General features: G+C 43.7%; 1 protein-coding gene across 1 annotated transcript in view; it reads right to left on the bottom strand.

Moving 5' to 3' along the window:
• CAPN3 (calpain 3) overlaps window positions 1–14,225 on the bottom strand; it is a 35,950-nt gene that overhangs the window by 18,482 nt on the left and 3,243 nt on the right. Inside the window, exons 2-8 of the mRNA XM_068400054.1 lie at window positions 8,491–8,560; window positions 6,544–6,662; window positions 5,771–5,904; window positions 5,197–5,365; window positions 4,406–4,546; window positions 1,787–1,870; window positions 1,294–1,379 (exon numbers count right to left, since the gene is read on the bottom strand). Of these exons, the coding sequence (XP_068256155.1) occupies window positions 1,294–1,379; window positions 1,787–1,870; window positions 4,406–4,546; window positions 5,197–5,365; window positions 5,771–5,904; window positions 6,544–6,662; window positions 8,491–8,560 (803 nt within the window). The remainder of the gene's footprint in view (window positions 1–1,293; window positions 1,380–1,786; window positions 1,871–4,405; window positions 4,547–5,196; window positions 5,366–5,770; window positions 5,905–6,543; window positions 6,663–8,490; window positions 8,561–14,225) is intronic.

Raw genomic sequence — 14,225 nt, 5'->3', positions numbered from 1 at the left:
AGTTCATAATCCACCTCACTACTCGATCATCCAGACCACACTTCCTCAGTTTAGCTGCGAGGATGCTGTGGGAGACCGTGTCAAACGCTTTACTGAAATCGAGATAGACCACATCCACAGCTTTACCATCATCTATCCACCGGGTAACATCCTCATAAAAGGCTATCAAGTTGGTTGAGCATGACTTCCCCTTGGTGAAGCCATGCTGAGTGCCCCTAATGATCCCCCTATCCTTGATGTGCCTAGAGACAGCATCAAGGACAAGTTGTTCCATCACCTTTCCGGGGATGGAGGTGAGGCTGACCGGTCTATAGTTACCTGGGTCCTCCTTCTTGCCCTTTTTGAAGACTGGAGTGACATTCGCTTTCCTCCAGTCCTCAGGCACCTCTCCCGTTGCCCATGACTTAGCAAAGATGATGGAGAGTGGCCTAGCAATGACTTCTGCCAGCTCCCTCAGCACCCGCGGGTGCATCCCATCAGGGCCCATGGATTTATGGACGTCCAGGTTGCTTAATTGGTCCCTGACCCAGCCCTCATCTACCAAGACAGATTCCTCCTCTATCCTGACTTCTTCTGGGGCCTCAGGGGTCCGGGGCTCCTCAGGACAGCCTCCAACAGTATAGACAGAGGCAAAGAAGGCATTCAGTAACTCCGCCTTCTTTTTATCCTCTGTCTCCAGGGCCCCCATCTCATTCATCAGTGGGCCTACATTGCCTCTAGTGTTGGCTTTACCTGCAATGTATTTGAAGAAGCCCTTTCTGTTGTCCTTGACCTCTGTTGCAAGGCCTCCAAGGAGGCCTTAGCTTTCCTAGTTGCCTCCCTACATCCTCTGACAACAGACTTATATTCCTCCCAAGTGGTCAGCCCCTCCTTCCATGATCTGTACACCCTCTTCTTCCACTTGAGTTTGCCCAGCAGTTCCCTGTTTAACCATGCAGGTCTCCTGGTACCCTTCCTTGACTTCCTACTTGTTGGGATGCTCTGATCTTGAGCTCCTGGAAGCAGACACTGTCTGCAAAACATGCAGTTAGTTTCAGAAAGTGCAGTTACTTAGAAGAGACTTAGCTGAAAGTAAAAATCACTGAAAGGAAAATGGGCCTGGTTTAGGCCAAATTAGGACACAGCTTCAGCTAAGCACTCAACTATGATCAACTTCAAAGTGCATGTGTCAAAATGACAGCAAAGACAATTCAGATACCTCATTGTTAAATGTTAGGGTCATGCACAAGCTACATAAGGGCAAGCAAAGCTGCAACTTTTTTTTCAAATCATGTGAAGCTCTGTTTTACTCACTTGTCACTCCAAGGTCCATTCCATTCCACCTGCCCCCAGGGGTTTCTCAGTCTTACCAGACGTATTTTTTCCCCTTTAAATGTTGTCTAATTGAAGAAGAATGCAACAAGAATAGACTGAGAGTAGGTTCAAAAAGAAATGTTCTGCCTGTCAAATTGCTGATATCAGCTCCTCCAGTGATGGTGCTTTCCTGGGCCATCACCCAGCCTGATTTCCTTGGGGTGGGTGCAGGAAGGCTACAAGACCAGGAGGTGGCTGGCTGTGGCCGCCTTTGCCCAAGCAGACCATAGTGGAACGTCCATTGCCCCAGAAAGGTGGAACTTGGACAGGTTTGTTTCTCCAGAAAGCTTTCATTTATTTAAATACAAATTTTGTTTCATTAGCTCATAATTTGTTTTGCTTTTTTTCCCCCCCATAGCTTTGCTGACATGCATGGTGCTAGGCCAGTCTAGACCACAGCTCCCCACAGCTGGAGGAAAGGGACTGTACGTACCTCTTCCACGGCTGTGACGGAGTAGGCATGACCTTTCACCAGCCCGCAAGACATCCGTGTTTCATACTGCATTGGCACTATGGTCTGTTAGACACAAGATAAAAACTTGTAAGAGTCATGCAAAGCTCAGCTGGCTGCTCTAAGGCAGGTATTGCTACCTAGGGCTTTTGGAGGCAGGATGACACCGTTCAGGTGACAGGGCTTTTTGTCTTACTCTCTTTGCATTTGCCAAGGTGGCTGAGTTTTGTGCCCACAGAATTAATGTTGTTGGTTAGAAGCATTGGTTGTTGGTTAGAACTAAAAAAGCAAAAGGTTAATAATATTAATTGGAAAGGACATTTTGTGATTTACTTTTTCCCTTTGTATAGGTTACTGCTTTTTGCCCTCAGAATGTGCTAGTTTATAGCACGCTTAATCAAAATAATTACATTTTCTGTTAGTAAGACTGTTCAGCCCTTTCTGGGGTAGTATGTTCTTGTATGGCTCAGTAAGGTTATTACATATTAACTGAAAACATCAGAGCAGAATACCACCTAGAATAATACTTTCATCTTTACACATGGCTGCAATCTTATCACAATGACATTAAAACACCCTATTTAATACACTTTTCCTACAACTTACATTATTATTTTTTAAAATTAATTTCCTGTGATGTACATTTTATTCCATAATCAATAAAATCCTCATGATCGAAATTTTTTCCAATTGACATTCAGGAAGGGCATGGCTTTCTTCAGCAATGTGTTGCTCAGGTGTAAATACATTTGCTGTTTTGGTAATCAACTGTTAGTGTGTCTGATAGATTTTTATTTGTAAATCTCAGAATGCTGTTTATCTGGGAGATAAAGAATTGAGAGGAAGATGGCAGGTGCACACAGTCCACTGTGCTTGTAGGAGAGATCACCAAGGTCGGTGGGAAGGCTCTACTACGCGCATGTGGACCATGTGTGAAACTTTAACTCCTCCATTACGTCTGTCACTGAGAGATGACTGCAAGGCCCTGCCAGTAACTCTGCTGTCCCTTCTTGACATGTCTGAGGGCATGAGAAAGGCAGGGCTGGAAACAGAGAATTAGTAAGGTCACATAGATATGTTCTCAGCTTGCAGAGGGAGGATCTCATCTGAATATTTCCTGGCTGTCGCAATTATTTTCCATTATTTCCTCTCTGCTCCTCTTTCTTTTTTTTTCTTGCTCTTGTTTCCATACTTTTTATGCCTATAACCTCACATATATTTCATTTTTTCTTCATTACTACTCATGTTGTCGCCATCATTACTTATCAGAACCCCTTTCTCTCTGTTCGGTTTAATAATATTAACTTCTGCTGGTGCCTTGGGCCATTTCTCTGAAGTGCTTCTGAAGTCTGCACTATCTGCCTCTCTCCATCAAAAGTGATGAATATTTTTTTCTAGTGATGGCTCAGGAGTGTGTAATAACCAGCAGCAAAATGGCTGCCGGGGCAGTAACTACAGAGAGTTTTCCAACCTTCTTTGAGTAGACAGTCAGTGGGGAGGAAATTGCTCCCAAAACATCAGTGATTTGGGCAGCCGTGCTTGCAGAACAAGACAGTCATACTGGGCTTTCCCGAAGAATTACACCATTTCAGTCTTCTAGGAAGACTAAATATGGGTGTCAAAAGAGGAAAAATCAGTTATTTCGGCTGCAAATGCAGAAGAGAGTTTGTGCAACCAAAAGTTTTAGATGATGTAATTGGGGTGGGTGTTGCTTTTTCTTCTCTCCGTAAAGTGAGAGATGTAACTTCATTGTCATGAAAATGCAGCTCCCTAAAGGGCAAGGTATGACAGTTGCCTGACAGAGAGAAGGAGAAAGCAATGTGTCCCTCTACAGATTTCGAAGCTTTTAAGTTTCCCAGTATGGGATTTTCCTTTAACAGTTTTAACATCCCTCCCTCTCTTTTGCTAGATACTTATGTATGCCGGGGTTACTTTGTATTTTATCACACATGTAAAACTTGACACTTTTTTCGTTTTCCTTGTTACGCATTTTAAATGAGGATCTTAAAGGCAGTAAGCTAAAAGGAGCATCCCGAGAGCAGACTCCCCTCCATTGGTGGGCAGTGCTCCATAGCACGATCTGTCTCATATAAGTTCAAGAGCTTTTGTGCTTGGAGTGAGAACTGTGCAGAGCTTGCTTTTTCTTTCTTTCACACCCCCTCCACACTTGGGGATCTTGTTCCATGCTGGTATTTTAATTTTCTCACTCTCTCCATCCTTTGCAAGCAAGGGACTTTATAAAATCTACTAATAATGTCCTGTTCCCAAACCAATGTGCCACTTTGACATATTTGACATATTTGATGTGATTTTGCTCTCCATTTCTACTGTACAAGTAAGCTCTGGAAATTATAAGCCTGTGCCACAAGCCAACAGCCCTTTGCCTCAGTATCAGCAAAGCCCTCTAGTATCAGCCACTGTGTTTGAAAGGACTGAAATCCTTTAATACATATGTCAAATAGCATCCATGAGAACAGGTCTTTAGTGTTGGGATAACTCAGTGAAGCCAAAGAAGGATTTAAAAGCATAGATGATATGTTTCTCTAACTGTAAACAAAACAAAAACCCTGTGAAGTCAATCACTTCTGGAAACATACGAACCCAGGCTGGCCTCTCGTCTGTCCCTTGGTAGTCTACAGTGGAGCGAGTCATCTGCGCGTTTTCTAGATTCTTCACCATTCGAGCAATCAGTTCCCCAATGTCGCTCCTAGGAGCTGATCCGTAGGAAAAGCCTAGGTTATCCTGGTATGGAGAATGGGAGAAAAAGTATCATGCAGAAAGATGAGGCAGGGAGAGAGAAGAGAAATGATACAAGAAAGATGAGTGGTAAAAGATAGCCTGGATAACTTCTCTTTCATTACGTGCTAGATGGTCCATACTTATCTACAGTGGTTGATAGCACTGGTTATTGTTCTGCCTTTACTGCAGATTCATAATGGTTATTGAAGCTAGTTTTTATACTTTCACTTTTAAATTAACCACAGTAAATGAAGACAATTTAAGACTGTGATGGCAATTGAAGGGTTGATTTCCTAAGCATTTGCACACTCAGCATCTTTGACATGAAGATTTGTGTCTTCATAGAGTTGCGGCACCCCCATACTAACTTCATTTTACTGGGTGAGGGCACTGAGGGTGGGGAGTGCTGGTTTTCCTCATCGCACCCCTTCTCCCCACCTCCATGTTCTGCTTCTGTTCGTTTCTCATTTGGCACTTGCTATTTGCTAACGGGTGGTGTCTAGTGGAGATTACTCCATCTCCTAGAAATGGATGTTTACTATGTGGACTAAAGGAAGCAGTTCCAAAAGCTGGCATATATTTGATTATGGATGGAGAGGTCCCTCTCCTCTGCCATTTCTTATGGTTCATCTGCAAAGTTCGTATGGACCCACATCAATGGAGCTGGCCATGAGTGATCCTCTGTCAATGGCATGTTTCATTATTTTATAGATATCTTTAGGGGCATCCTTTATCTCATAGAACTCTGTGACTCCTCCGGTGAAGTCCTCCATGGCTTCGGTGGTGTTGCCTCCTTTCAAAGCTTCATATGATCCATGGAGTCTTGGAAAGAGAGAAGAAAAATAAGATTCTCTTTTACACAGATACCTACCTGTATATATTTTTTTTATACATAATATATATTTAACTTGTGTGTATATAAATAAAGATATGTAAACACACATACTAAAAAACCCCACAAATAAACACGCCACCTTCACACATCAAAAAAAAAAAAAAAAGAGATGTTGAGAATCAAATGGAGACGTCTGAATGAGTAGCAAAACCCCCTAGAAAATATGCTTTAACCCATCCCCAGTTCTGAGGCATGAGAATCTTTGGGAAAAGGCACTGGTATGTTCAGAGCCTCTCTACAGGATCGTTGTAAGTCCTGTACGCAGCGGTTTAACCACCTCCCCAGCCAAAGCCTCAGTGGGGAGCCCGCCATGGTCCAGCAGGTCATTTTACTTTGCATAGGCCTTTTCCAGGAGGGCACTCCAGAACTCGTTGCGCTGGGAGGACTTGGTAAAGACCAGCTGGTTGTTGTACGTGGGTAAGCAGTCATCGATGACGACGTCCACCCAGCCTCCGTAGCGCCAGAACTGAAGAAAGGCAAACAGAAAAAAAACCTGGGTTGACTTGGTGCAGGGAGGGGGAGCCTGTCTGAAAAGCCAGGCTGAGAGAGGAGAAATGTGGAAATGAACTGCTTCGTAATGTGGCAAAAAGTGATGGCCATTGGGAGGGAGGCAGTCGTATGGAATTCCCCCAGGCAATGCATGCGGGACAGTGAGAGGTTTCTTAGGAGAGCCAAGGGAAATGTGGAAAGTAGTCAATCTTTCCTGAATAAGTAGTTCTTCAATAACTTGTTTTTGATAGAGCAGCTGCTTGCGGGCCTAAAAATAGATGCTCTTGCCAGATATCCACATGTCTGTGCTGGCTGTAGCGCTTCATCTGAGCAGCGAGGCAGGACCGGGCACCTGCTGCTATCCCTTATGCATAGGACACAGCAATCTGCAAATGCTTCCTTGGGTGGGTTAATGTTCCCTAATTGCCTGTATGGGCTGGCCCTTCTGTGACTACCCTGTTGGAAGAGTTTAGGGTGACCCAATTCAATCCCTTTTCCTTCCCTGCTGTCATGCTTCCAAAGGGTGGAGAAGTGAGAGGGAAGAGCGCACCCGAGAGCTGAGCTCTCTCTTGGGTAAATACAGTTACATCTGCTCCTGCTAGATGAAAGGACTCACCTGAAAGTGAAAGATGCCAGCATAGTTTTGTATAAAGGACTGTTCATGAGGTATGACTCTACAGAGTAGTTTTTTATTCAGTGTCAGGCAAGCAATGGCAGCCAAGAACCAGCAGTCACCTGTAAAAAAGCAGAAGCACAGACAAAATGAAGGGACAGAGCAACTAGAATCAAAAGGAAAATCCGAGATACTCCAAAGTGACATGTTAATTCTCAGTAGAGCATGCCACCGCCTTTCAGGAGAGGGCTCTCCTCCTTGTGTTCTGCAGTACTTCAGCACTCATTTATTTGTGCTCTGGAAATGCTCATTGGCATCATTCATGGCTAGGTACATGCCTGTTAAATAGACGATGTTCCCTGTAATCTAGAAAAAGCCTAAAATCGGATGAGCACTGTGACCTGTGTTAAGATTTCCCTGTCCCATGTGAATGCCAATCTGACTTCCTGTGGTAGTTCTCCTTCCAAGCTTAGGAGAGAGACCAGCTGAGAGATGACTCTCTCCCAGGTGGAGCTCTGTACAGCTGAGGTTCAGTCTCTCATTTTCATTTTCTGCTCTCAAGATAACCCACTGTCCCAGTCATCGTTCTGTGGGGCCTCTTTCCTGCTTCATTGCTCTGACACATTTTCCTCTTTCTGAATCTGTGTCTGCACTGTTGTAAACACTGTCCCCTTTAGCACTTTTCAGTTCCTCCTTCAGACTCTTGCACAAGTTTGCTGCCTCTGTGGGAGCTCTGGGAAAGTGACTTTCTCCCATAGTACTACTGTGTTCAGCAAAGGATGCCTCAACCCTTAATTAAAACATCCCAGCTGCTACTGTAAGAGGGGTTATAGGGTAAGCTTGCCTGAGCAGCGTGAATTAGTGGGGTGAGAAAATTATACAAGGTACTGAAAACTAAACCTGATTGCAGGGAGTTGTAAAAGAAATTTATGAAACTGGTGGAGTGATAAAACGTATAGAAATATATATATGCATGTATTTTGGAAAGCCAGCTCTCTCTGTATAGCAGTATATTCTGTTACCTATTTCCCCTTAGGAAGGATGTGAGATCCACTGTGAACAGGAGTTTTCTAAACTATCCGATGTTCAGCAGAAGTCAAAAAGGTAAATAACGCTATGTGTAGTTGGGGAAGGAATGGAAGACAAAAGAGGAAACATTATGCACGTAAATTAATTTGTGTCCACACCTTGGCAACTGTGAAGTTCTGGTCACCTCAAAAAGAAAGGCAGTTTTAAATAAATTAAAAAAAAAAGAAAAAGTACGGGGAAGGTGATGAGGACAGTCACAAGCACAGAACAACACTTAAATGAAAAGATTAACACACATCAGGATGTATTAGCTTAGGAAAAAGATCACAGGAGAAGTTATAAAACTATGAAAGACATGGGAAACCAGTGCAGGTGAGTGCTGTGTGGACAACTGTTGCAGAGGCACCACTTGTACTTAAGTAGTGGCTCTACACATCAAAGTATCTTTGAGCATCTGAGCTTAAGGTCTTCAATATAGGGGTTGTCCTTGAGTACAAGGTACACTTAGCTGGAGGCCTTCAGAAGTTCCTGTATGTAAGTACCAGGATTAAATACCTGAAAAAATACAACAGTAGCTGATTAGATTTTTGTCTCAGTGAAATAACTCATTCTCTTTATCTCTTATTCTTGTCTTAACTAATTTTGTCCCTCCTCAAAGCCTGAAAGAAAGGCCAAATGGTGCTTTGTAACACACTTATGATATCAGGTCATGAAAAGCAAAACACCCTGCAAAGCATCTTTCACTTAAAGTTCTTCCCTAGATTGCTACTAGGCAGATACCAACAATTTGCTATAGAGAGAAGGAATCAGCAGATGTGTAGTGGTATACTGAGACAGAGGATTTCAAATATCACCTTGGAAGCAAAAGAAAATTAAGTGATGCAGACTTTAAAAAGTGCAGTTGAAGTAAGCATTTCGTACCTAATTCTCCTTGGCAGATATCTGTTCTGTTGGCTCCACCAATAATAAACCGTGGATTCTCACAGATTTCCTGCAAAATATAAACAGATGGATGAGCAGGAAAAGCATGCATTATGATGCCTGCTTGCTGCAGAAATAAAGGCTGTTTTAGGACGTTTTCCTGTAGGATGGTTTGTGGATATCAAAATCTCTTGCAGAGTTTTCAGCTGCAGATATTCACTACAAAAATATTTTGGAATCTGGATGTTCCAGACTTCAGCCAGAGTTTTTTCCATGTATCTACAGGGTCTAATAAGCTAGCCTGGAGGGCTCCCTCTGTACGGGGTTCAAACACATTAAAATGAGAAGAATAGGGGAAAACACTTTTCTACACAATAAGTGAAAAAAAAATAACCACTGGAGGAGACAGGAGAGCAGGTAGGTGGAAGGAGCATCAGGGGACCAGATTAAACTCTTTAATAATGACAGCAGGTTTAAGGTGTCCAATTTGCAGTTACTAATTTGCTGGGGCATTAATAGGGTTGAAGAATACATTTCATCAGGAATGAACTCCAGTAATACTCCTCCTCAAAATTTGCCCAGGATCAGATGTTTAATTCTCAGGAACAATCAATTGCTGGTTAAGAGATTTTATTCTTTTCCTCATGTTGCAGTATTTAATTGCCAATGCTGCATTCAGGAGTGTATACAGATACCATCTGTCTCTGAGGACAGGAAACTTTTCTTTTGTCCTGCACTTAGGACAATATGTATTGGGTTTGTCGGTATTTATACTAGTACAGAATGGGCACAAGATGCTGTACAGGCATAAATAATTAAGGAATTGCTGCAGAGAGGGAAGGACTACATAGAAACTACCAGCAAATGAGGTGGGACTACTGCAGGGTTACACAGAACCATTTCTCTAGGGGACAAAGAACCGCAGGGCATAGGAAAGCCAAGGGAAGAAGTAGGTACAACCTGTCCTACAGAGAAAAAAAAAGTCCCTGCTTTATCCCATCTCTCATACTCAAATACTTGGTATGAGGAAGAAAAAGAAGACACTTAACTTTTGGACACATCTCTTGTGAGGGTAAGGAAAGAAAGATATTGCAACCTGGGGACCACTTCCCTGAGCAGCTGCAAATGGGGAAGACAACAAAGTACAGTCCAAGAACCCAATCTGCTGGAAGATTGGAGGGCTGGAGTAGGAAGGAGAAAGAAGAAACAACTGACAATTGCTTGCGTGGCAGTACAGGCAGCTGATGCTATCTCTGCGGTCTAAAGCTTTTTTCTCATGTCATCAGGGTAGCCCTGGATTTTCCCAGACTCATGTTCCAGGTCTAGTAGTTTCACTTGGCTTGAGCCCACTTTTTTGCTCCTTCACAGTAACCAGCAGAGTTGCTTTGATGTAAGTATTTGGATTAGTCATATAGCCAGATGGAGAGACCAGCTTCCAGCTCCCCCCAGCAGTCACATTATTCTCCTCGAGGGAGGGAGTGGAGGGATTGTCCTGTTATTTTGGGCCTCGGTCAGCTGTCCGGGGTCCAGTTCTGTCAAGGCAGCTGTTTGAGATGCCTTCATGTTTTTCTCCACCCTCTTGCTTTGTGAAAATATTCTTCCTCACGTTGCTGTGGTGCTCTCCTGAAAATGAGCTGTGAAATGACAGGTTTTCGGATTGCATTTTTTCAACCTCTATTACTGTATTTCAGCTTGATCCTGCTCCTATTGAAGTAACAAGCTCTGAAATTCAGCATGCTGTGTTTTAGATGAAGGTAGTTAGATGGTGCCTAACTGTTTCCAAATATTAAATGTGCAACAGTGATTGTTCCTCAGAGCAATTTATTGCATCTTGGGCTCATTTGCTTTGGAGGATGGTTGGTAAAGGAATGCAAAGGAGGGAATCATACAATTGTCATATGGTCTGATCTAGCTATGACAGAAATGCTTTTCTTGCATTTCTTTATGGTGGCCAGGTGCCTTTAGGACACTGTGGATATGCTTTTAATATTGTATTACTCTAGTTCATCTCCAGCTGTGCTAGTCGTGCTGAGTACAGCCAAAGTTACAGGGAACAGTTTCAAGGTCTTCCAAGGCTGATGAAAAGTACTCAGCTAGCAGACTGAGACAACCTGGTATTCAAGATGCAGGTGGCAGGTCTGTCTTTCCAGTCTTCCTGGCTGAGCAGGCGATTGCTCTTGATCTCTTAGGTCAAGTTATCCCAGAGAATCCCAACAGGCTGCACTTCATTCATGCAATGATTCATCTAGAAAGAGTCTCCTCTGATCTGAATGCCTCAGGCTGCCTTGGTACTATCCAAAGGACCTTTGTGTTCACTGGGTTGATTCAGTTCGGACTGTAACTTCATTACAAAGAGTCAAACTTACAGCAAGGGAGACAGAGAATCCTAGGTAAAACCCATTAGCAGTGCATGCTGCTTTCTGGGCAGAGGGTACTTATGAGTCAGTTGGAAGGGAGCACTGGAAAATGCAAGGGCACCATGCAACTAAAAATGGCATTTGACCTTTGTTATATTTTCATTAGCTTTTCTCCTGTGTCAGGAAAAATCCTCCAGTCAGCTTATACTGTTGCAGCAAAAGGCATTCATTCCTTTTAAAAACTGCTGTTAATAAATGATGGTGTTCTAAGTAAATTCCCTAAACTAATTCTATCAAGTAGAGGAAGCATCTTCTTTGGCCTGCCTAAGACAAGTTGTAGCCTCATGCTTCTCCCCTGGCCTCTCATGGTCTAGACCATGCTATTAAATGGCTGTGCTGCAGACTTCAAGGCAGAGCTCAATGTTGTCAGACACCAAGCTGGTTTGAGAGTTTCAGAGTTGGATTACCCTCACCTGAAAGTCCTGCCTTGGTGGCACTAAATGCCATCTTTTCTTTGTGGTACTGCCTGCAAAGGCACTCATTTTGTGATTACTAAATTCAAACAGCTTCACACCTGTGCAGCAGATGATTTGACTGATTCATTTTCAGTCAAAACAAAATCCACTAGTCTGCTGACTTGATTTTATTTGTATTCATTATGAAAAGAAAGTTTCCCCTGCTGATTTTCTTGGCTATGGAGAGGATCACCATAGGGAAGTCATTGAATCTGGCAGTTAATGCTGTGACCTCCTGGCTGTGGGCAAGGAGAATGACAATTTGAAAGCACAGTGTCATGGCAGAGCCTTCCTATTAATGTCCTAGTGTCATTAGATCCAAACAGGACTGCAGCAGGACCTCTCAATACTCTGCATTATATTATAATACAGACTTCTTCTCAGCTCTCAAAGATCGGCGACCTCGTCCCTGCTCTTGGCTGAGAGAAGCTCCTGCAGGTAGCATAGGTGTGGGAGGCTGAGGCTATTGTGAAAGCTGAGCACAGCCTGTCACTGAGCTGGATATAACCTGGTGCAGGTGAGAACAGCTCTTCGGGCTTCTCTTAGCTTCCATGGGCGAGCGAATGATTTAATATTACGCATTAACTGAGGGGGGATTTTATTTTCCCTCTGTGTACCTAAACCATGCTCATGCATATTCTGAACAGGAACACTGGACGGATCCTGCACTCTTTACTCTGGGAAACGTTCAGGGCTGTCACTTGGCTTTTACTCAAATCGAGTATTAGGAGGTCTGCTCTGCGCGTTCATGTCGCAGCATGGCAGTCACTAGCTGGGTAGAATTACAGGGACCTTCTCGCTGCCCCCATGCAAAGGCTCACAGCTGCCCTGTGTGGCAGCTGTCCTTGTGACGGTAAGGCACAAGACCAGTCTGTGCCCTCGCTGCCCTCACAGCAGCAGAGGCCTCCTTTTGGGAGGCGGCAGAGGAAGACCTGACCTCTGGGTAGCACTGACTGCAAAGAGAAGAGCCTGCAGGGCCAGACGCATAAGAGCAAGGGGTAGCTCTGGGGCTGGGACGCTGGACACCTCTCACCACCTCAGTAATGAATTGCAGGAGCCCCAAGGAAAAGGTCGAGTCACAGCACGGCCATTGCCAGGGGAAGCAGAGAGAGCCCAGGTCCTGGCAGCCCACACGTAGGGGAGTTGCCCATGCCAGGCTCAGTGGGCACCTCAGTTCAGAGCCAGGCATCGGGGCACTGTCATCCATCTGGCTGACTTACTGTGGGGTCCTCATAAATCCCAGGTGCAAAAGCAACTCATAGCCTTTCCATGTCAGCACAGTATGCTGAGAGCTACAGCGGAGAAGCACTATTCAGCTGAGGAACGGCACCGTCATCAGCGCTTGGTTATAGCATTGGTAACTGGCAAACATGTGCCCTTTAGATTAACTTTGTGATTCCTCAAATAATACTTGGAGCTTCTGGGAAAACTTGAACTCAACAATCCCACATGGTTCATGTCATTGCAAATAATCCTCGTTTAAGACCAGCATTAATCTTTCCTGTATATTATATTCTCATACATTGATCTCATGTGGTGGGAGGGAGCTTACAAATTGGTTAGGTGGTCATGACTAAGGTGACTCGGAAAGCCAGAGGCAGTCAGGAACAGGTTTCCTATTTCCCAGCTCTCTGTTTTGAATGAGATCTTAGAGCACACTGATCACTTGTTTATTTGCTACTTCTGGGGGTATGTGGCATACACAATATACTATAGAAATCAGGGAAAGTATCTAAAGTGAAGCCAGTGTTAGGATATTCTCTCAGGACTTATGAACTGTCTAGTATTTTGTTTTCTTTTAGAATATTTTATCAAGTCTGATTCAATTCAAGTTTGATCTGAATTTCAAAGTGATGAAAAATTACCACTTTATAAGACAACAGTTTATAAGCCAGTCGCTTTCTTTTCCAAAAAAAAAAAGACATTGCAATTTAATAAGAATAAAAGTTGTCCATATCTTTAGAGACTATAACAAAATATGGCCTATGCATTTGAATCTTTACATTTGGTGCTTCAATGATCGCTTTAATCTCTTAGCAAAATACTCTTTAGCACAGTATTACTACTTTATATTCATTTGACGTTATGATGTTCTGTTAACGTGTCTATTGTGGCTATTCATGTATATAATATTGTCAGACAAGTCCTCCTACCGGTGCTATATAACCTACAGTTTCAAAGTCCAGTGAAGCAAACTCCTGGATCAATCCAAGATCAGCACCAATAAATACAGGTCTTTTGCATCAGCGCCCAAGAGAAGTCTCACTCCGCAGTTGTGGTGTGGATGACGAGGTAGGGGACACATTATAAAAGGAGAAAGTGTTATATGTGAGTCTTTCCTCTTTGGGGACTTGCTGGGTACAGCAATGACCTGAATTGCAGGGTTTGTTTTTCTGCAACAGAAGGCACAGGCCTCTCTACAAATGAGGCACAGTGTCCCCCCAGCCGGACAGCTGTCCATACTGGGGTCAGGACCGACTGGATCCATGATCCCACAGCAGGCCAGTACTCAGCAGGCGCAGGCTGCAGCTCCTGGGTCTCCTGCCTCTGCTCTACCTGCAGCTGGTACCACAGATACATCAGGTCACTGAACACTTGTGTCAAAAGAGCACAGATAGCTTTGGTTTTGATGTTTAGGTTGTATTTTGAGTCTTACACAGTCCCCGGAATGTTGTTGCTACATTAATAATAAGTATAGTTTCCAAACTTTTTTGTTAATGAGTGTCTGAAAGAAATATCTTCGAGATAAAGACCCTGAAGTCTGAACCTTCGTGCCAGGCAAGGTGATGGAACAGATCATCCTGAGTGTCATTACATGGCACATGCAGGACAATGGGGGCATCAGGGCCAGCCAACATGGATT

This window comes from Nyctibius grandis, chromosome 4 (genome assembly GCF_013368605.1).
Source record: "Nyctibius grandis isolate bNycGra1 chromosome 4, bNycGra1.pri, whole genome shotgun sequence".
In the NCBI taxonomy this organism is placed as follows: domain Eukaryota; kingdom Metazoa; phylum Chordata; class Aves; order Nyctibiiformes; family Nyctibiidae; genus Nyctibius; species Nyctibius grandis.
The sequence above is the reverse complement of the archived record's forward strand: the minus strand, read 5'-3'. Positions and strand labels throughout refer to the sequence as shown.